Source organism: Vidua macroura, chromosome 8 (genome assembly GCF_024509145.1).
Source record: "Vidua macroura isolate BioBank_ID:100142 chromosome 8, ASM2450914v1, whole genome shotgun sequence".
Classification (NCBI taxonomy): Eukaryota; Metazoa; Chordata; class Aves; order Passeriformes; family Viduidae; genus Vidua; species Vidua macroura.
This window is the reverse complement of record NC_071578.1, coordinates 24,501,038-24,524,547: the sequence shown is the minus strand read 5'-3', so window position 1 is coordinate 24,524,547 and position 23,510 is coordinate 24,501,038. Positions and strand designations below refer to the sequence as shown.

The window sequence follows — 23,510 nt, the reverse complement described above, 5'->3', positions numbered from 1 at the left end:
CTCAACCCACCCCCCAACATTTCTACCCCTTTCCAGCACCTTTCCAAAGGCCCTGGTGAATCATCACCGAGACCACATTCCCCAAAGGGCACAGAATAGAAAATGCTGGACTTAAAACACTTTGAATCGCCAGTTTTCAAAAGGGAAGGTACTCTATACTGTTCTAGATAACGACTGAACTCTGGCCTTCCTGCATGGCTCTGTCCAGCCTCTCCCCTGCCTGGCCAAAGCAGGGCCTCTAGTTTCCTTTTTCCCCCGTTTATTTTAGGGAGCGGCATTTCCGCGGACACGGGGACGGTGCAGGGAACCTGTTCCATGCACCCCGCGGTTTCCGTACGATCTCCCTCCCTTCCTCCGTTCAGTGGTAGGAAGGTCAATAGCTGTTTATTCTGTCCCAGGAGCGAGCGCCACTGCAGCCTGCGAGCCGGGCTGTGCTGCGGCAGGGACAGCGCGCGTGTCCCAGGGACAGCCCCGGCAGCCGCCTCCGCCCCGCGGCGCCGCTCGGTGCCACCAGAGGGCGCTCCGGCCCCCGCGGCTCCGGCCCCCGCGGCGCGGGCTGCGGCCGGAGCCGGAGCTGCCCCGGAGCCGGGCGTGCATCGCGGGCCGCGTCTGCTGCGATTGTCCCTTTCCCTGCCTTTCCTCCAGCCCTAAGCAAACTGCTGCAGTAAAGTAGCAAGGAGTCAAGTTGAAAAGCTCACTCCAACTTCTGTGCTGTTCCACGCTGCGTTCGGTACAGAATCGCAGAATCGATTAGGTTGGATCTGTGACCGAGCACCACCTTGTCAACTAGACCATGGCACTGAGTGCCACGTTCAGTCTTTTCTTAAACACCTCCAGGGACGGTGACACCACTACCTCCCTGGGCAGCCCATTTCGGTGTCTAATCACGCGAAAGTTCTAGTGTGGTTCTGGACTATGTCCTTTTGTCCTGCCACTGTCTGCCTGGGACAAGGGACCAGTTCCCACCTGGCTACACCCTCCTTTCAGGCAGTTGTACAGAGTGATAAGGTTTCCCCTGAAGATCCTTTTCCCCAGGTCCTCGCAGTGCTTGTGTTCTAGACCCCTCACCAGCCTTGCTGCCCTTCTCTGGACACATTCCAGCAGCTCAAAATCCTTCCCAAAGTGAGGGCCCTGAACTGGACACAGCATTCGAGGTGTGGCCTCACCGGTGCCAAGTACAGTGGGATAAACCCTTGCCTGGTCCTGCTGGCCACACTACTGCTGGTCCAGGCCAGGATGCCATTGGCCCTCCCGGAAAGCGGGCACCCTGCCGGCTCACGTTCAGCCAGTGTCGACCAGCACCGCCGGCCTTTCTCCGCTGGGCCACTTCCCAGCCACTCTGCCCCCAGCCCCGGGCTTGTAGAGGCCCAGCGCAGGAGCCGACACTCGGTAACAGCGGGGCTCCGTCCAGCCCCGGCAGGCGGTGCCGGGCCGCTCCCCGCCCCGGGCCCGAGGGCAGGGCCCGCCCGGGGCTGGGCGAGGCCGCCCCCTCCGCCCGCCCGGCCCCGCCCCTCTCAGCCCGGCCTTAGCGGCGGCGGCGCGGCCTCCGCTCACAGCGCGGCCCGGCGGGATGGCGGCGGCGGCGGAGCGCGGCCGCGATGGCAGCTGCCACTTCCAGCGCTCCCGGCTCATCTGGATGGTCGCCATCATCTGCGGCATGATCCTGCTCGGTGTAAGGAGCGGCCCGGGGAGGGACGGAGGAAGGGAGGGAGATCGTACGGAAACCGCGGGATGCGTGGAGCAGGTTCCCTGCACCGTCCCCGTGTCCGCGGAAATGCCGCTCCCTAAAATAAACGGGGGAAAAAGGAAACTAGAGGCTCTGCTTTGGCCAGGCAGGGGAGAGGCTGGACAGAGCCATGCAGGAAGGCCAGGGTGAGGGAGAGCCCAGCTGGTCCGCGAAGGGAAGCGAGGCCGTGGCGCTGGAGGCGCGTCCCCGGCCCGGTCAGAGCATCCCGGGGCGCGGCGCGGAGCGAGGGTTTGCGGGCAGGTGCCCTGGGAAAGGGGCTGCAGCATTCCCAGAACTGGGAGTTGAGGCACTGAGCAGCAGCACAGCTCGCTCCGGGACAGCTGTGCGGCATGTCAGTCCATAAGGTGCATTTACAGGTGAGGGCTTTAGGCACAGGCTGTACAAACTGGTTGTGTTGGAAAACACGCGAGTTCAGTCACCACGTCTTAATTTCAAAAAACAGACTTCAGCTAAATTAGGTTGGATTACTGGAGCAGGAATATTAAGGGCTTTTTGATATATCTGACAAGGGATGACTTTCATAACCTCGACTTTCACATGTTGCAATTTTCTTTCTGTTTGCACAGATTTTCTAAACTTAAGAACCACCACTGTAAAAATGATGGTGAAGGCATGGCAAGCCGCTCACAAAATAGTGTTTGGGCTGTTTCAAGGAACAGAATGAGCTTTAAGCAGATTCCCTGTTTAAACTCACCACCTTGCCACATCTTTGGCATAGCTAAATTTACATATAGTGCGAATCTGCAGTGTTGATACCAGAAGCAAGATAAGGCAGGGTGAACTTTGGCCTAGCGCTTACCTTACATCCCCAGTGGACTGTGAAGTGCACAGCTCATCACTCACTGCCTGCTTCTCCTCCCAGCTTGTGAAAATCAGGGTGCACAGTGCTAAACACTGCGGGCAGCTCTGTGACAGGAAAGAAACCCAGAAAGAATTTTTGCACCTCTGGTCTTGGGATTCATGCTCCGTTTTCTTCTGTACCCTGTTAAAAATAAACAAAGATCTGGCATTTTTTTTTTTAGGGGACAAAAAAAGAAAGACCAGTCCCCTAGTTTTAGATAGTTATTCCTCCTAAACATTCATTTGGCCTCCTCAGGTCACTTGTCTCAGATTAACTTCTTCAGGACAAAGACAATGTAGGTTTTGCAGCTTCCATGTCTAATAGGTAATGAGCTTACAACTTAAATACTACTTACCGTGCAGATGCACTCTTGGTACCCAGACAGCAACCTTAAACTTATCCCCTTTGCATCTGGTATGTCAAGGAATAGAAATTTCCTAGTTGGAGGCTTTCAAAGGCTACTGGAAGAATATGGTCCTTGGACAAGGTTAATGGAATGAAAGAATTTAAGTATTATGAACAAATGAACTCTGAACTCATGGGGCTCAAAAATAAATCTGTTTTGAAGTTTAAATTGATAGCACTTCTACCTTGAAGTAAGATAACTAATTTTTTTTTTTTTTTTTAGTGGGTAACACTTTGGCCTTCAACTATACCTTATAGTTACTTGGGATTATTTGGTACCTTCCTTAATTATTTAGTGGAACACCACCACAAATGGGTATGCTACGGGTAAGTTATATTTGACTGTGTAATTATTTTGCCTCTCTGACTCTTGTACTTAGTCTGTGTTAAGCTTTCCTGTAACCCAGTTGTTAATTAGATTTAAAGATCTCTCCTTTCAAGCTCATTACAATTAAGGGTGTGGGGTAATAAGTATGTAGAGGACTAGACAGGCTAAGACTAGCTTGATAGTTTAAAAATTCAACTTCGAATTTGGCATCACTGATGGTTTAACAAGACAGGGAAGAATGTTAAGATACTACTTTTGATGACAGTTATTAGTCCAAAGTTATACTTGTAGCGTCTACTGCAAGTCTTTTTCTTCTCTAGTTGTTACTTGAGCAGTCCAGTTCTTAGTTTAGGAATTTTTTTTATCCAGCTTCAGTTATAGAACATTTTCTACCCTGGTACTCACTTCTGATCTACATGAGAAATAACCTGCTGAACAAACTGCATAGTGCTAAGTTTTGCTGGGTTACAAAACTTAGTTTTGCTACTTTAATTAACAAAAGAGCCAGAAAATATTTCCTTGAGCTCGCTGACTTTCTGTAAAGACAGAAATCAGTAGGGCTTTCTTGTTTATTTTACCATGCCTCATGGAGAATCTTCATATCTTCTCAGAGCATCTTTTGCTTTGGCAAGGTATTGAATTGATCCTAACTGAAGATCCTTTTTTTTTTCCTACAAAAGCTTCTATATAACAATTCGTAGGCCAAGTGTAGCTTATCGAGTCACATTATATATTCTGAATCTATACACACAGTTGTTTCTGTAGAACTAAATCTGTAAAAACTTAAGTAGCTCCTTAGGACCACTAAAAATACTTGTGTAAGTAAAAGGATAGATTTTGCATGCTTAACTAAGATTAACTTGTACTGCTTTCACTAAGCATTTGGCTTTTTGGCTTAATCTAAGTGCTGAAAATTTTGGAAGCCTAGTGGATGCTTCAAATAGCAGGTCAAGGCTTATTGCACAAGTTACAGTTGCTCTGATTTTCTCAGTGGGCTTCAGTTTCTTTTAAGCGTACACTTGTTTTTCATGATGAAAAACACCCCTTCCTTTCTTAGGTTAAGATAGGTTGTCGCTTCAGTGCTTCCAGATTTATATTCTCTGCATAATGCATCTTGGATACAACAGTCTTCTCCCTAATTTTCAGCAAAATAAACCATGTTTTCTTTCCACCAGGTTCTGGATATCCTGGTTGATTCACATAGTGGAAGCTCTCTACGGTATTAAGTTATGCCAGTAAGTTGTTCCCTCCTCTCACTCCATCAGAGATTCTCTGCAAAGGATTTCTGAATCAAGTAACATAAGCTATAGACTGATTGTGGTGGCTCTCAGCAGCAGTGAATTCAGAGGATGCTGGTAGAATGAATTCCTGCTGCAGTGATAGTTTGCTGTCCTGCACAGTTGGTTGCTGCCAGTTCTCCCAGTGGTTACTCTTGTGCAGGGCAGCAAAACCAAGGGCTGGCAACTTGCAGAAGTGGCAGCAGCAAGGTTTGCCAGAGCTTGTCTGGCAGCCTCTGAACTCCCTGTTCACTGGGTAACACTGCTGCTCAGGAGGCAGAGGGAACAATAGATAGTGTAGAAACAGTCTGATAACTTCAAGTGTTAAAATTTTATCAGATCTTACCTCATCAGGATTGCGATGAATTACACGCTTAAACAATTGCACTTGTATTGTGAGAATACAATTGGGCACTTTCATCTGGGACTCTTTCAGATCTGCTTGCAGATCTGCTTGCATCTGTGGGATAAAATACTTGAACTAGTCGGACCGTGCAAGCAAGGCCATCTAAGTCTTAGGTTAGGATAACAACTTACCTGGAAGAGAGTGCTGTCCAAGCACATCATCCTTCTGTTCATTTGACTTGTGGTTGCAGTAATTCAGAAGAATGTAGATACTCATTATGTTCTCATGCTTTACATAGTCAGGCCAGTCTGTTTGCCATGATGGGTTTCCACTTCATTTGGGTGCTGTCTGTCCCAGGCTTCTCAGGTGACAGCTCTTGGAAGCAACAGGATCTTCTTTCATGGAACACTGCATGAGTTCTTTTTTTTTTTTTTGGTTTTTTTTTTATGATAGTAGAATATGGATGAATAATTTCTGCCTTCAGAATGAGAGTTAGTAAAAATTTAGTGTTTATCAGACTCTAATTTTAAGTCTGAGTGTGCAAAAAAATGGGTATGTGGGCCTAAGTTGATTATTTTAAGTATAAGGAAACTTGACTACCAGTGAACATACCAAATAAGTGTGTTGTAATTAATTTTTCCAATGAAGTTTTAGAGAGTAGTGTTAAAACCCACAAAAAAAAAAAAAAAAAAGCAGAAATGGTCTGCCCATTATTGTCTAATCAGGAGTGCTGCTTTAGATTACCTAACAGTTGTAACAGTTGTACTTCTGTGAGCACCAAACACCATTTATTTTTACTTATGTAAAAGTTATGTCTGCTTGGCAACATCACAAAGGAGGCACAAGGAAAAACTTGTGAGGACTCATACAAATTTGTTAATCAGCAGTAGTATTGTCACTGGCTCTTGGCCTGTATTGCTGCATATGGTTTATTCATTAAGCTTGCTTTGTAGCAACAGGTAAATTTCTTGAGCCCTTGTTCTCCAGGTTCTGCACTAATTTGAAAACACTGCAGCTGGGATTATAAACAAAAAAGGTACAGCTATGCCTGATGGAATTGTTTACTGGAAATGTGAAACCCCTTGGGGTTTTGTGTTTATACTTGTTCCTTTCAGGAGGACTACTTCTCAAGAACAATGGAGGAGAAAATGACATTTTCTGTAACATACAGAAAAAGTCATATGTTACATTGAAACTAACTAACATAGGAAGGTCTCTTCTTCATAAATTAAGTGAAGTGCCTTCAGCCCTGTTACCTATCTAGCCACAAATTCAGGTACCAGTGTTTCTCCATCCCTCATTACACAGTCACTGTCAGGTCTCTGCCCTGCCAGCATTGTCTCCCTTGACTAACACAGTCAACAAGAAATTATATTCAGACTTGTGTATTAAGATCAGTATTAGGATACTCCAGTTTCTTGGTTCTTTGCACACAAACTTCTGGGCTAATGTCAAGTAGGACAGATGGAGATTGCAATTTATATATTGTTGAGGAAATTGTATGCATAGAATGTCTGAAAGAACTTTTGTTCAATAAATAGCTTAAAATCCTAAAACCACAAGAACTGGTATGTTTAGTTAGCACAACAAATGTCTCAGTAATGGAAACTAATGTGCTGAACTGAAATGTTCTAAGCAGTCTGAATCTCAAGGATGGGTAGAGATAGCTAACCTTACTTTCTAAGTACCAGTACAGCCTGCAGGAGCATAAGTTTTTTGACACATTTGTGTTTTTGTTACAGAGCTAAAGGAATCACTGACCCGTCTGTTCAGTTCCAGTGGTTCGTTCAGACCCTTTTATTTGGCTACGCTTCCTTTGGTCTCCTGGTGTCTTACAAGCCTGCAGACAAGAAGCAGTACTAGAAGACTATGAAAGAGGTCACTTCTCACGTACTTAATCTCGTTTTTCTAAAAAGACCCCCACATACATGTCTAGGTGCTGTAATTGTCTAAATTACATTCCTTCTGCATGATGCAGTGCCCTTCTACCCAAGCAGCTCTCCTCTTACTAAGCAACACAATTAAAATTCACAGGGCCCTGTGGATACTTCAGTAGAAAATCAGATCTTCAATCTTGGCACTACCAAATTTTAATCCTATTTGTTATGCAAGAAGCCAAAAGTTGCTCCTTTGCAGATTTTGACATGTATACTCTGTCACTGACAGCTGGTAGCAGTGGTTGATAAATTACCTTTTCATGAGGAGAATTGTTCTTCAACAGGGAGGGTTATTGACAGCCACAAGGCAGCTTGCGCCCATTTTGTAATAGGATTTAAATTTACCTATATTTTCTCTGTGGGACTGACATTGTTGTTAAAGCCTGCTCTTTGCACTTTGTTTTGTCTGCTTATTTTGTTCCACAAAGGACAGACCACTGTACTGCTGCAGGCACATTGAAAAGACCAGGTCTCAGCTCAGGCTGAGGTACAGTGAGCTTGGATACATAAAGCACTTTAACTTGGTTTAATACAAGTGCCTTAAAATTCATGCAGCATGACCTCATCTTTTTAATGAAGATTTTAAGTTATCAGTTATTATAGTATAAAGTAGCTTTGAGGGTAGCTTTTTTGTGGAGTGATTTATTATCCAAAGGGAAAAAAATTATCATTCAAAAATCTAGCTGAAAAATTGCTATTTGGGAATGAAATTAGATGTAGTGAATAAACATATACCATTAGTTCCCAGATGCTGATCTTCTGAAACCTAAGGTTGAGAGACCATCATAAGCACACCCCAAGAGTATTTCCTGTATGTGTAGTGAGTCTTCCATCAGATTGTCTTTTACTTTTGAATATTTGAACAAGAATTTAGCCTGTGTAGTTTTAGCACTTTTAAAACAAATAACTATTTAAAGTACTAACTCTGGTGTGGGGAGAAATTTTACCATGCCACTTGCCATGCTACTGTTCTGGAAGAAAGGGTAAGAAAAGGTTGTTCTTTCTCTAACCTCTAAGAGCTCCACAAGGTAACTTTGTGCCTCGTGCAGTACCTACAGGCTGTAACACTTCGATGTGGGAAGGCCTATTCAAGCACAGATACATAAAGATTTTGCTTTCAGTGGGTACTAAAAGCATAGAGAACTGAAGGGTTTGAAATGGTGGTTTGTTTATCATTTGGGTGTTTTTGTTGTTTAATGGCAAACTGTTTAACTTAAACATTTTATAGAGAAGTAGAAACTCATTTAGTGGCTAGAAATCCAACAGGAATGTTAAGAGCCTGAGCTATGTTTTACTGTGTAACCTTTTGTCTTAGTCTGTGACCCTGAAATAAAGATTTTTAAAAAGTGAAGAAGTTGTTTTTAATACATCCTAGAAATAAAATGCCCATACAAAATACATAGACACCTTCTTGACACCAATATCCGTGTTCACACTTAGAACGTGCAGGATCAGCTTTCCAAAGTAAGTCCCATCACTGATACCACACTGCCTTCCCCTCCCATGGCCAGGCTGCACTCCAAGCACTGCTCAGGCTCATTCTCAGCCCTTTCCACTGGGCTGTGGAGTGGCTACAGGTAAATCACAGCTCTGAGAAGTTAACCACATCCTGTTAGACTCCCTCTAATTAGACAGGCTTCCTTTTAGACAGGCAGTGGCAAAGCTTCCTCAGGGCAGCCCAAGGAAGCTACAGTAGAAAAAAATATGTACTGCCTTAGTTAAAAAAAATGACCAAGTTAGAACAAGTTTTAGCCAGGCACTGGCATCAGCCCCATTTTTTGAAGCCTCCCTGGAATTTTTGTTTAGCATGACAGATTTCAGCAGCTTTCTCCATGGAAGTTGCTGGGCATTGCTTATCAAAGATTCTAGAAATGCAACTCCCAGGTATTCATCCACCTTCAGACACTTTCTCTCTCCCCAACCTTTACTTCACAGAAGTTCAGTTGTAACACTTGTTTAAAAAAACCACAAAACACCCACAAAAATAAAAACCCAAACAGAAACGAACCAGTGTTTGCTGTCAGCCTCTGTCCCACAGCTGTAAACAGCACCAGTGCCTGTTTGTTGAAGTTTTAGAGGCTTCACAACACGATTCCCACTGCAAACGTGAGGATAGGTAATGGTGCCTGGCCTGGAGGAAAAGGAACAAACCCACAGCATCACAAGACTGAAAATAATATTGAGATACCATTTCTAAGTGTTTATAGTGCCCTTAACAGCACAGTAAGATAAACATACCCTTAATATGTTACAAAATTATTTTTAAAAGCCAGCAGGAACACAAATCCAGGTTGGCACCTTGCCTCACAAAGACACATTCCTGGCTTCAACAGACTCCCTGGAAATGCTGCTGGTTATACCAGGCAACAGAAGCATTTCTCCAGGCTAGTCCAATATCAACAATAAAGGATTACTCTTAATCACTTGGAGCAACTCTTTCCATTGTAATCAAAATGTCCTATCCACAACAGAAGGGCAGAGCCACAGAAACGCACCCTGCATTCCCAAAGGTTGGGCTGGGTGTCAAACCACCCCCATCAGAACCCAACCTGCCCCGCTTGCCAAAGGAAAATACTTCCAAATTAAGTAATTCACTGTAACAAAATGTTTCAAAATATCACTTCCCATTGAAGGGAAACCCCAGTGAAACATACAAAAGAGCTTTTACTAAGCTTCTTCTAAATAAGAAGGTAAATCACCAAAAAAGCTAAGATGACATTAATAAAGGTTTTTCAGGATGGATATTTCTGCCAACTTGGCTCGTGACAGCACTGAAAAATAAATCCTGTTTAGACATCCATTTCAAATTGGAAAGAAGAAAAAAACCAACCCTTGCTATGAAAGCTAAGTGCAGGACTGGGTATGCCTTATATTAACAATGTAAAGTAGATGCAAAGAAAATTGAAAAAGCAACCATGCCTGTTTTTTTCTAGACATTAAAAACCACCCCCATTCATTATTTATTTGGCCTGCATTGGTGATCAAAGAAATAATTTCATACAAGTCAGAACCACCTCGCTTAAAACAGTACTTTAATGCTGTGATTGCTTGGTAGTTTTGTTGCGGAAGAAAACAAAGAAACCACCCAGATCCATTTTCACCCTTAAATCATAATATATGGAAATGAGTGTAAATTGCTCCTTAAAGTCAGGTTATCCAGATCAGCACGTTTGGCAAATCACTGCTCAAATCAAGCTCTGTTGAGGAGTTCTGGATGTGTAGATCAGGACATGCAGCATTACCTCAGAAAGACTGCAGAGCCTGAACAGAAGCAGTGAGAGGTCTCCCACCCATTTTCAAGAACTACTTCTAAAGCTTTCAGGGCTGTAGCTCATTTTTGTGAGAGTGATGAAAAACTTTTCTCAGAATCTCAATATGTTGTCTTGCTTTGCCTCTTTTTCATGCTGACCTAGATTTTTCTAAACACAACAGGAGTCGACTGAGCCAGACTTTGGAATACCCAAGCACTGATTAATTAAGGACATCTAATTTGCTCTGGGGCCGGGCAGCTGGTCCCTGCAGAGCAGTAGAGCCCTGGTGAAGCTGGGGGAATGGCCTCCTTGGTCACTGCCGTGGAGTCTGCAGTGAATTTGCTACTATAGGCAAGTCCCACAGTCTGATGTTTGTGGGCATTCTGCTACAGTCTCTTTATGCAAGAGCTACATGAACAGCTCAGGAAATTACCATAGCTTGTTGAAAGCAAAAGAAACAAACTCCCTCAGTATTTCCTTCACTTCTGCTTCTCAGAAGAGCAGTAATAATATGGCACAATCCACATGCTGTGCTAGGCCTTACACAGCCCCTGCAACTCCAAACATACCTACAGCACATGCATGAGGGGAAGGAGGAGGGGAAAGGAGGAAATGGAGGTGCAAGGAACATTATTGTATCATTTATCAGCCTTCTTTGAGACCATTTTCACAAAGGAAAACCACTCAGGTGCCCCTTGTGGGAATACACAGGGTGACCAGTTTACTAAGTTTAGCAATTACACAATTTAAAATGTCCTTCTAAAGACACTCTAGGCCTCTTACCAAAAGGAAAACTGTGTCCTTCTCCAAAATTTCAAAAGTGGAAGGATAGGGATTTTCATCATTGCAATCTGCCCCTGCACCCCCCACACCAGACAAGCAAACCAGAAGGAAATCAGATTGCCTGCATTTAGAGGAGCTTTCAGACATCAACAGCACAGGACAAGCCCTCGTATCCTTTGTGTGGATGCACTCAGATGTGACTGATCTGGCTCTGTCCTTAAGGACTCTTGGTTTCTTTAGACTGACAGGCGGTATGGGATGTTGATCATTATTGACATACTTCACAACATTCATATTTGATTAGAATATTTTCCAAATACTGCCACCAGTTTTTGCTGTAGCTTTAAAAAAAAAAAAGTGCTTTTGAACAACAGGAAATTCATCACCTCAGGAGGGCACAACGTACTGAAGGATTCCTCCTCCTCTGAGACGTAGCAAAAGCTTGGGAGCATATGAAAGCAAAGATTTGTAATAGAAGAAAACTCTAAAAACTTCAACACCCTATACATGGCAGAATGCTTACACTTAAACAAACTGCAGAGAAAGTGACAGAAGAACCAAAGCCATCCAATAAATGACTGGCAGGAATTACAGCCCAACCCCTGAGTGTTGCATTTTACTTTTCCATTCAGTAAACCACACACCTATGTTTGGGTCCAGCAAAAGTTTAACAATAACGTGTCAAATGCACTTACTGTGTTGTAGGATGGGGAGTTTGTGAATCTCCCAAAAGCCAGAAGGCAAGGTGCTGCCTGTGAGGACATGCCATCTGCATGGGAAGATAAACTGTTCCTGATGATGCAAAAACATGTACTGGCAGAGATTTAGATGTTAATCCCCAGCTAACAGGACCTGGCTGAAAAAAATTAAGGCATTAGTGTGGGAAGAGATTTTGTTTCAATTTCAGATGCACCTTGTTGGTAGCAGTCCTCAGGGAAGGAGTTGTGCTGTGCCCCTGACAAGCAGTGTGTGCCTAGGACAGCTCCCAGAGTGGCTTAGCTCCAGTGGAGCTACCTGGGTCAAGGCATCTTGTGCCTCTGGAGACAGGACTGTGCATTTTAGCCAGTGGCACCCTGGAAGTGAAGGACAGGTTCCCCAAAGTTGGTGATGATTGCAGTGAGAATCCCAGAGAGCTGACTCAGCTGGTTGCAGGGACCTCACTGACCCAGCTGAGCCCAGCCCAGGACATGCTGCACCCACACCCTGCCCACTGCCCAGGAGCAGAGCCGGGCCAGGGCAAGGAACAGCACCTCCATCTGTGCCACTGAGCAGAGTCCATGCTGGTCTGAGCAGAGTCCAGAGCCCATGCTGGACTGAGCAGAGCCCATGCTGGACTGAGCAGAGTCCAGAGCCCATGCTGGACTGAGCAGAGCCCATGCTGGTCTGAGCAGAGCCCATGCTGGACTGAGCAGAGCCCATGCTGGACTGAGCAGAGTCCAGAGCCCATGCTGGACTGAGCAGAGCCCATGCTGGACTGAGCAGAGTCCAGAGCCCATGCTGGACTGAGCAGAGCCCATGCTGGCCTGAGCAGAGCCCATGCTGGCCTGAGCAGAGCCCATGCTGACTCCCACCACGCTGGGGAGTGGCCAGGAGCCTCCTCTGCCACCACACAGGTCCAGAGCAGCCATCCTGCCCAGCTGCACTCTCCTCCCTGGCAGCTCAGAGCTCCCCTCTCGCATGATTGATGTGGATTTTGAGCCAATGTCAATGACACATAAAAGAAAAATATTAACTCTGATTTTTTAAAGCGAGGCTGCTATCACTATCACACGAGAGAATGACAAATCTTTCATTGCTGAGGTGGCATAGCAGAATTTTAATTATTTTTCAAATAAATACAATGCTTAGATTTATATTTTGCTGATTTAACCAGTAGTGACATTTTTACATAATCATTAAAGTTATTTTTCAAGGTACACAAGAATACTCTATATAAAAATACTTCTTTAAATAAAACATTCAAAACCACATTATTAGATTTTTGAAATGTCATAGATCTTATTATATTTCATAATTCAAAAAGGAAAAGGTTAGCAGCACAGGTATTTAATTATTCTGTCCAAGCATACATTCATTTAAATGTCTCATTTTAAGTTTTTTTTCCCCCTTGGAAGATCTTAATTTTGTCTTTTAAGCCAATGAGACTTCAATGAAGGCAATATAGAATGTAAAACACCTCTGGTATTATTATATTCACATATAAAGTGTTTAGTACTGAAGAGTAATTTACACTTTAAACTGTGTTTACACTTAAAACAATAAAAATAAAACCAAACTGCAAATATAATGTTTGATATTTTAAGCACCTTCTGGACATCACCTTCCTTCCCCCCACCCCAAACACATTTCCAAAATCATATAGTGATTTCAAGTGCATTGATTCTTGGTTGCTCTATCTGTTATATCTTCTTGCCCCAGGTTTGTGAAGACTTGCTAAATGCAGTTCCCACTGATTAGGAAAGAAGCTGTTAATGCTCTGAGCTTCTAAAACAATGAAGTCCAGGATAATATAAAATTTTAAACCAAATACCCAGACAGCAGAACCTGTTGGCCACTACTGAGAACTTTGGTTATAAAGCTCCATTTTCTTCTCATGTAGGTACTTGAGACATCCTGAACATTTCCTGAGACTTTTGCCAAAAAACATGAGAGGGTAGTTAGACCCTTATCAATAGTGGGTTTTCATCCCCAAATCTGCTCTTTGATGTGGTTCATTTCTCATTCCAATGGAAGTAGCAAGTATGTAATATAGACTCTGTCATCTATTTCCATACAGATTTCTTAAACTCTTCTGACAGTGGAGAAAGGAGCTGTGTCTGACAAGACACAGCTGTGATTTACAGAACCAAGGCCTATACCCATCATTCTGGATGGCAAGAAGGGAACAAAACTATTGGGTCATCAAAAATTTTTAGTTCCATGTGCAAACCAATATGGTCCTTTCAAAAACAGACTGAATCTGTAAACTTCTATTTTTTGCCCACCATTTGTCAGACTCTGTGCTCCTGCTCCTTTGTGAACCACAAGAAGAAGGAACAGATTATTTCTCAGAAAAATACTACTGCAGAGACAGCCACAATGCTGCCCTTCTCATCCCATCTTGCTTGTATAAGCTGTGGAGAGAGATGGATCATGGAACCACAGAATGATTTCGGTTGGAAGGGACCTCAAAGATCATTTAGTTCCAACCTCCCAGTCGTGGAGTTCTGTTCACTAGACCAGACTGCTGAAAGCCCCAACCAACATGGCCTTGAATCCTTCCAGGGATGGGGCATCCATAACTTCTGGGCAACCTATGCCAGAGCCTCACTACCCTCACAGTAAAGCATTTCTTCCTAATACCCAATATAAATCTGTCCTCATTCACTTTAAAGCCATTGCCCCTTGTCCCATGCAGCTTTCCTGTAGGCCCCCTTTAGGCACTGGAAGGTGGTGTAAGGTCTTCCAGAGCTGAAGTTAAATGCTGCCTCAATGGAAAGGCACAACTGTGTTGTGTGCACATTCAGAAGAGGGCCTGGACTTCTCTTGCATTTCTTGCCATCCCACTCTGTTATATTATTAGTTGGTCTCTGCCTGTAGTGATAAAAATGGTATTTAGGTCAATGTGTTCTTTGTTAATTGCATTAGCCATGTGCCTAAGACTTAGGCTTCCTCTTCCCCCAGCACTGCCTTTGGCTGTTAACATGTGGTCTTTAAATATATGTGGCTATTAGCAGTGTACTCAATCTGTCAGGTGAGGTGGATAGAGCTTGTTTTAAACAGACTAAGATAATCAATGGAATGCTATTTACAAAATTTACATGGGTAGCAAGACCCCTTTTTATATAGAAATACAAGCCAGTTGTTACTTTTTATACTTTTTGAGCCTCCAAAAGGAGAGGGAAGAAATATATTTGTGTTCCATTTGTGAGCTCTAATCATACTCAATACTTTTTTTTTTAATTTCTGAAAAATATTTTGTAATTTTATTTTGCAAATAGGATCATTTTCCCTTGGGAAAAAATTATTATTCTATTGGCTTTTATCTTCCAAGGATTTTTCTGTGTTTAAATCATCTTCTATTAGCATAATTTTTCCTCATGTGGTAGCAAAGATCAGAACATATTCGTGTTCAACCCCACACACATGTATATACTTCCTGAAGCAGATTTAGCAAACAGAAAACTGCTCCTGGCTTGGAAACAGAAACTTTCTGCACTTGTAATGTGGTTAAGTCCAGCAGAAGGAGCTGCATTACTTCAACAATGGGCATCAAAATCAAAAGACCTTTGAGAGGTCTATATTCAGATGTAAAGAGAAATGGCTTCTCCCTGTTTATGGAATATCATTGGATTCTACAAACTAGCTAAAATCCAGGCAGCCAGCTGCTAATGAATAGAGGAATTCCAACACCAGCAGAGACTAAGAGCTTCCCTTAGCTAAACTGAAGTTTTGAGTTTAACATTTTTTTCCCAAAGACATTTACTACATTTTGAGCAGGAAATGAATATCCTGAAGCTATTTGCTAACTGTTCAGCTTTGAAAGATAATATTTGTTGTGAAAGCCTCAAGGCTGGCCCTCGTGCCCCCACCCCGCGCTGTGCCCGTCACCGCTCAGTCCAGGCAGTTGTGGGGTAGCGTTCCAAGAGCGCGTTCCTCAGCTGGGCTGTGTGGATCTTGTCTCTGGTCTCCACAGTGCAGATCACCTGGAAAAAGAATTAGGACCATTCCTGATGGCATGGCAGCAATCTCAGACAAAGCCATTTCCAACTTAAACCTAAAATACACCCATAAAAACAAATCAGTTCAAAATAAAAACTCTGGCCCTCACATCCGCTGTCTGTGCAGGTAAAAGAACTGACATTGCAGACATCTGGGGCTCTTCCAGCCCATCTGCATGGCCATAAAACCTTCCAAAACCCTACTTTATTGCCCTCAAAGTTTAAAGAAGACAGGCTGATCCTCTGCTGGCTCTTGGGCAAGGTACCTCTCTGCTCTTGGCCTCTCTGAAGACATCTGTTAGCAGCTTCTCTTTTCCTTTCCCTGGGGTATGTACGTGGCATTGCTGCCACCTCACCCACCTCTGACTCTTACCTCATCACATTTCTGTATTTCTGGCAAGTGTTTGTTCCAGTACCTCCACCTTTCAAGTTTTTTGTATTCTCCTTCTCTTGTCTGTCATGGAGTTATCCCCCAGTTCTTTATCATCTCTGCAGTATTTTGGCTGGCTTCACTTCTCACACACCTTCTTGCTTCATTCTGTTTTTTGTTTGCTTATTGCATCACTTCTAGTTTTCTTTTATAATTGTTCTGCTGCTAAATAAAACAACTTGGGCAAAACCAATCTTGATAGTTTTTTTTTATTTCTTCACTTGCCTCCACAGCTACTATTGAAATCCTCTCATGTAGCCACTAAAGATAATAACATCAATGGCATTTTTTCAATTTTTTAATAATCTCTCTTTTTTGCATACTCACATCTCTGCCCTATCACTTGAAAGCCTGGGCACTAGCAACGATGAGGCACCAAAGTAAAGGCACAGAAGGAAAATTATACTTCACAATTTGAGACTCCTAACTTTCATTACTGATAGTCCTGCTGGAATAATCACTAGTGTTGAAAGTGCCACATGGAGAAAAGTGGAAATCTAGCAAGGAAAGGACCCAAGAGGAGTCACAGTGCAGCTACAGACTTCATTGTGGCAGGAAAATCTACAGAGAGCAGAGAAACAACGAGCCACAATAACCTGATGGTGGGCTGCTCCAGACATGCCCTATCAAAATGCTCCTATCACAGCTGCCTCCCTTCTAGAAAGCAACAAGGCAAGAAATACTTTACTTTGTTTATAAAGACATTTCTAAATAAGAACTTCGAATTCATGTTTTCTGAAACTGCTTTAAAATAACAATAAACCTTTAGCAAAACTGTTGAATGACAATATTAAACACTAACACTCCAAATTAATCTAAATAGCTCACTTAATTAGAAAACTGGCTACAACTTCTCAAATACCCATCATAAAATAAGCCACAATTCTGATCTGGTCTTGTAATTCTTCGCCTCTTGTACTGCACGTAGTACTGTATTTTTGGTTCTTTGGAATGCAAATTAGATGCTAATTTCTTTCTTCTTCAAAAAAAGTGGGATTTAATCTCAAGACAAGGGCTGTCATAGAGGACAAGTAATAATGAGGAAGGGGGAGAGAACACAATGATTGGGAAAAGTATCTGAGAGTGCCAGTGTACCAAACACCCATTATCCATTCCCTGGTTCATATAAAATCCCTACAGCTTTGCAATCAAATCTTCAAGGGGACACACGCATCTCACATGGAGTCTGTAATTTAAAAAAGCAAGATTTTTCCTTTTCTATAATAATCATGCCTGTTTTGTCCTGAGTAAATCAGTTGCTGCTCCTGGAACCAGTCTGGATGTGACAGATTCAGCCTTGAATGTCTGGTAGCAAGCTGTTGCTCTGCCCTGGGAGCAAGCATGGGGAAGCATTTTGATTCATGGCTAATTATCCTCTCTACCCTTTCCTTTCTGCTCATGATGGAAACCAGGCAGAGCTCACTAGACTGGAGCCAGAGAGCTTGTGAGCAGGTTGGATAAACACTGTCATTTTGTTGTAAGCATGCACCACAACCAGCAGCTGATAAGGGAGATACTACGCTGTAGTGTATCATAAAAGTACTAACAGCAACAGCAGTGATAAAAAACAACCCCAGAAATTCACCCAGTTTTTCACAGTTGTCAAAGAAAGGAATAGAGAACATTGGGTCCCAGCAAGAGTGAAGAGGTACACAACACCTCAAGGCAGCTACAGATCTCAGCAGCAAGGAAGGCAAGAATTTACTTACTTGCTTAGATTAACCCAATTTACACTGCAGTTATCCTTTCACAAACTTTCTCTCTTGCTTGCTTCACCTGGGACACATAATTTACACGAGTGTCCAACAGAGCAACCCTCACATTCACAGGGAGTTTATGAGGTTATATTTTATGTGGGATGCAGAAGCACCCCAGTGCCACTCGCTATAGGAGGTTGCACAGCCATCGATGACCTAAGAGTAAGGGCCCCAAAATGGTCTTATTTAAGAATAAATGACAGAATCTATTGCCTGATCTTTCTTGTACACCAGACAAGGTAACTTATGACAACTAGAGAAAAAATTACTTTAAATATTTCATACTGATAAGCACTCAGAGCTACCCATGGGATTTTTGAACCTGCAGAGCTCTTATTGGCTGTGGGCCCAGCTGTGCACAGCACACCTTTCTTTACTGTGTATCAAAAACCCCACAAAACCATCAACAACAGAGTGCATTTTACGAATTTCTCTCCTACATAGAATATATTTGCTGGATTAATTAATTAATTAAATAATTGTCTGGTACAGTAAAACCATTAAAATAACCAGACAGAAGGATCTTTTACTGCATTTAGAGTTCCATTCCCTGTGACAGGCAATCTGAAGATAAATTTCAGCCAAAGGGTCTAGTCAACCTGTAAGTTTTTTCAGAGCAGGCCTACAAGTAATTAAAGACAGAAGAGATTTCACTGAATATTGATGGTTGAGGAGTTTATTTAATGACTAGAAATTATTGAGGAAGCAGGACAAAGGCAAAAAAATTAAACAAAAAAATTTATGACAAGTTATTAATGTGCAACACCAAAATCCAGATGCATCAATCCAAACACTCTTCAGAATTACACTGACTTCAAAGAGAGGAAATTCCATAACTTCACAAAAGGGAGAAATTTGCAAAGTTCTGTGCTGAAAAGGGTGGGCACCTCTACTCCCTTTTAACTGCAAGATCTCCTCGTGGAGACACTTCACCTTTTAGATCATATTTTCCTAGATTTTAAAAATGAATCTCAGCTCCCTGATGCCTACTATCTGTAGGCTACGTGTGCTAATAAAAACAGTGGGTGAACACGCTGAGCCAATGCTAGAGAGCAGAGGAAATGTGAGTAGTACTGCTGAATCAAGAGATTTCAGTCTTTTGTGCTTTTCCAGGCTTCATGTAAAGCTAATCCTAAATAAGTAATGTACTTCTTTATGTCTGTGAATCATCCATTGAACCTTTGTATCCTTCTTCTTTAATTCTAGAAATCATATTCATCATCTTAAGCTGTCTTTTTGCACAACTTAGTATTCATGAAACACCACATTTAGCAACATTATAGGTTTGTTTGCATGAAAGTCACTGGAGTTAAGAGTGAAAACTTGATTTATATACACTGGTTTCTGTTCTATATTTAGAAAAATGGGTTTCTTTTTAAAAAATTCAACAACTGGGCAATTTTCTGAATTATTTGGTAAACACCCAGTATAGATTACTTCACATTACAGATTATTTGGTAACAGCAGCTCAGTTGATGGTTTGGGGATCAGCTGCCAGATTGTCCGAGCAATGGAATGCTTGAGAAAGAGTGCAGCAGCTGTCAGCTGGTTGTGCAACCCGAGCCCTTATCTTTTGGCAATTGGGGCATTCAGGTGGGTGAGCACGAGCAGGAACAAGCTACAGCCACATTACATAAGGCAGGTAATAACCAACAGGAACACTCAGACCCTCCCCAGAGCCAGGCTCTCATTCTCCAGCTGGGCCAGGCCACCCTGTGCCACAGTCTGCTGTGGAATGCCATCGAAGAACGTGACAGAATTCTTCTGGAGGGGCCTCAGAAGAAATGGAGTGTTGAACTTCCCACTCCCAGTGTCTCTTCCCCAGTGCTGGGGAATGGAACATGGAAACAGAGCCTTGCCCGGGGTCATGCAGGAAATGCTTTGGGAATGATAGCATCCTTCTGCACATCCTTCTGTACAGCTGCCTGCTCCTATGTATTTGCTTCACAGCGCAGTAACAGGCAATATGTTGGCAACTGTGGACTCTAATCCAAAATATTCCCTTCTATCCTTTACAAAATGCAAGTTGGCCCAAACCAATTCATTCAAATTGACCAGAGCAGACTAAAATAATTTACTGAGTTCTGGCCTCAGGTGAATGAACTGTATGAGAAAAACAGGCAGCACACCACACAAAGCCAGGAATTTCAGCACCACTGGGAGAATGTGTAATGTTACTGAAAAGAAAAGGAAATATTTGATTTATGATTTAGTATTTTTGTGCACAGACAAGAGGGAGAAGTAATGTGGTGGATGTTCTTTTTACAGCTGGTCTCTTCCAAGTTCTTCAAAACCACAGCATAGTGAAGCTCCCAAGAGGTCTGAAGTGAACAGACCAGACAACCCATAATGCCAGACAGGAGTGAGCTTAGAGGAGCACTGCCACCACTGCAGTGCAAAAGCCACCCACTGAAAAGCTGCTGGGGCAGTTCAAGACCTTAGAGAACCCTCCTAGACCTGCCAGTTTGATTATGGTGCAGTTTCAGTGGTGAGAACACTTCTAGAAAATTGATGAGCTCAAAGATATTTTTTTTCAACTAGGTTGCCTGAATCCAAAAATTACACACTTATTAAGCAGGCAAGATGCTGATCTACTTCACAACAAAGAATGTCCTTACTTTATTAAGTTGCTTATTGATTTTGCTCATTGACTTCTCTCTGAGTCAATAGTAATATGAACTTAAAGGGACTTAAATGGTTTTAAAGAGGTTTACATATTGAAGCTATTTAAGTGATAAATTGTCCCAATTGAATCTGAGGAATATTACTGATGGAGAACACAGAAAGTTCACAGAAGCAAGCTGTATCTTCCTGCCATGAACTGGGTAGTCCTTTAGATATCTGTATCCAGTTAACTGGTGATATCAGATTATTTCATTAGCTCAGATCTTTTTTCTGTCTAGATATTCCCAGTCATATAGCCTTCTTCAACAAGTGTAAAATGTGAAGCTTACCAGACTGGTTATTTGTCTGATTTGTTATGAGTTATCTATTTCAATATAGGGACTTTGGAAGTAGTTTCCTTACCAGTCAGGTAAGACTGAATTAGGGTGTAGTCCTCTGTGAGAAAGAAATCCAGAATGAGTCACAAGGGAAGAGAATCTAAACTGGAGGTATGAGCAGGCAGAACCCTAAAGAAACTCCCATAATATTCCATAGAACAAGAGCAGCTGATCCCTCTGCACAGGGCACTTCTTACTCTAATATAGACATATTCCTTCCTTATTTTTTAGTAAAGAAAAAATCTCTTATTTTTGCCAGTAAAATGTTCCAAAAGCTTTTTTTTCCAGAATTTTTTGAACATAAAATTTCATTTTCGAAAGTCCTTTTTCATGAAATCAGACTATCAGCAAGGATCTTCCCACAGTGTGTTCCAAGTGTGCACTAGATGAACAAACACTAACCCAAAAAGGGATTTCAATAGAATAAGTAAAACCCCAACCAAAGCAGCTCTATCATCCTGATGAGAGACTAGAAGCCAAGTTTCCCTCTGTTAGAAATAGAAAGATAAATCTAAAAGGATGATTAAATACTGAGGCAATAATCTTGACAGGACAGATTTAGTGTTTCAAATCAACATCTATGCTCACTGCCCTGGTCTGTCAAACACCGCAGTCAAAAGTACACATTAAAGTGAGAATGAAATGGGTATAGCTGAAATGCCTTTCTTGTTCCTGCCAGTACAGCACAAGGTGGCAATTTTGGTTCTTGATCCAGGTTTAAACTCATGCCTTATTTTATGTGCTGTGAGTTATATAACAAATGCTTAAAACATTTTGATGACACAGGTCTTTGGCTCTTAGAAACAACAAAGAAAAAACCAAAACATCCCTCACAAGGATTAGCTTTACTCTGAAAATTGGTATTTTTTCTTGTACCTGGATAGAGTAAATTCAATTTGATGCTTACATATAAACTCCACATTTTACCCTTTTTGATTACACATGTTTTAATTTTCAAAGAACGCTTCACAATTCTCTAGATATCACCAGACAGAGCTGCCTGCAGAGGTCTGTATGGCTGGGTCACTACTTTGTACTTCACATCTAATTATCCAATAGCCTCTGCTAGACTGATTGAAAGCCATCATGCAAATCCAATATCCAATTAAATTATTCAGGCATGCAAATTCCTCCCTTCAACCCTTTTGTACAGCACTGTCCGATTCTTGAAGTGAAATTAAACCGTGTTTAAAGTGCAGAGAATAGTATATGGCACTGTTTTCATTCAGGGCCTGTATTTACTAAAAACTAAAAAAAACCCCAACAAACCAACAAAACACCCTAACAAACAAACACCTAAATAAGCAAAAAATAAACATTGAAGACAGTAGATTTAATTTAATTTGCTTAATAGCATTAGTAAAAATTACAAGCCTCACTCCATAAAAATAGCATTGAAAACTTTATAAGAGTTACAGGTTTTATTGAATCTAGCCTTCAGTGAAAAGCATTTCAGAGCTAAGTTAGTCACTCAGAGGGATTTATCCACCTCATGCAGCGAGTGTCACGAGTGTCACGCTATCTCCAAATCAGCCAAAACTGGCCTGTCATTATGGCACACTGCAGAACAATGTGGGTTAAGTCCTAGATGCTTGAGAGTATTGATGATATCATGTACTACAGTGATCTTTAATCTAGCTCTTCTTTGTATCTGCAAGTGAAAATATTGAGCAGGCTTTTGCATCCAGGCAGGAAATGAAATTTAAAGGCCAAAATCAAAGACCTTGCTTACCCAGTAACATTTCTGCACCCCAGTTACGAGCCCATTTAGCAAAGATCTCTAATTTGACTTCCACCTAGCAAAGATCTCTAATTTGACTTCCACCTGAGGTTTCACAAACTAAGTCAGGTTGGATGTGGACAGCAATAGCATGAAATCAGTAGGACCACACCTTGCCAAACCAGTTGAAATAAGAGATGCACCAGGAGAGAAATGGTCCTTTTAAGAGACACCATTAACTGCAAACACCTCTTCACTGTTTCTGCACCCAATACTCAACAAAGGGCTTTCCTCTGTTCTCTTGGTGGATAAGAAACAAAACGGAGTCCCTAGTTTAAAGCAAGGATTCCTTAAGAGTAAGGGTGTTCTCTCCATTGCTTTAAGGCAAACATGTCAGACAATTACAGCCAGCCTACACAGCTGGCTCTTCAAGTTCTGGATGGATGCTGCAGCTTGCTCACCTCCTCCAGCACCTGCCACACATGTCAGGAGGGTTCATACCAGCAACAGTGCAATACAACACCTGGAGTACCTCACCAGGGTGTTGCAACAGCAAGTAAAACTGGTCTTGTGTTATTTATATGCCTGCTAAGTGCTTGGCAAGAAGCTGTATAACACAGAGGAAATAATCTCTGACACTCTGCACACTCTGTTGGACTTCTTCAACATAGGCATAAAGAGACAGGAAAACAGAATAAACCAGGAGAGGCCAGCACTATTAGAGAAACTGAAATTGCACCTCCTCTTACCTTGACAGTGAAGAGCTCAGATGTCACAAATGTGCGTTCTTGTTTGATATCCAAAACTCTAGATCAAATAAGGGACAAATTAGAGATCACAACAATCCCCTGTCATTGCAAAACAGTTTCTGTAAGTGTTTGGAGAATAAATATCTTTCCTTATTTCTGAATTAGGCACAATTCTACGCTACAAAGGTGTTTTCAGATTGGAACAAAAATGAAGGAAACAAAACTTTTCTGCAATAT

The 23,510-nt window shown here is 42.3% G+C and overlaps 2 protein-coding genes across 2 annotated transcripts in view; one reads left to right on the top strand and one right to left on the bottom strand.

Moving 5' to 3' along the window:
• Positions 1–1,500: 1,500 nt before the first annotated feature.
• TMEM254 (transmembrane protein 254) lies at positions 1,501–8,235 on the top strand. The gene is made up of 4 exons (XM_053984390.1): positions 1,501–1,672; positions 3,217–3,320; positions 4,497–4,556; positions 6,687–8,235. Exons 1-4 carry the CDS (start codon positions 1,571–1,573, stop codon positions 6,805–6,807), a joined length of 387 nt encoding a protein of 128 aa, XP_053840365.1. The 5' UTR covers positions 1,501–1,570; the 3' UTR covers positions 6,808–8,235.
• A 4,544-nt stretch (positions 8,236–12,779) lies between these two features.
• Positions 12,780–23,510, bottom strand: part of LOC128811117 (putative threonine dehydratase) — a 32,718-nt gene continuing 21,987 nt past the window's right edge. The window contains exons 11-12 of the mRNA XM_053984432.1: positions 23,274–23,331; positions 12,780–15,600 (exon numbers count right to left, since the gene is read on the bottom strand). Coding sequence (XP_053840407.1) covers positions 15,502–15,600; positions 23,274–23,331 — 157 coding nt within the window. The 3' untranslated portion in view covers positions 12,780–15,501. The remainder of the gene's footprint in view (positions 15,601–23,273; positions 23,332–23,510) is intronic.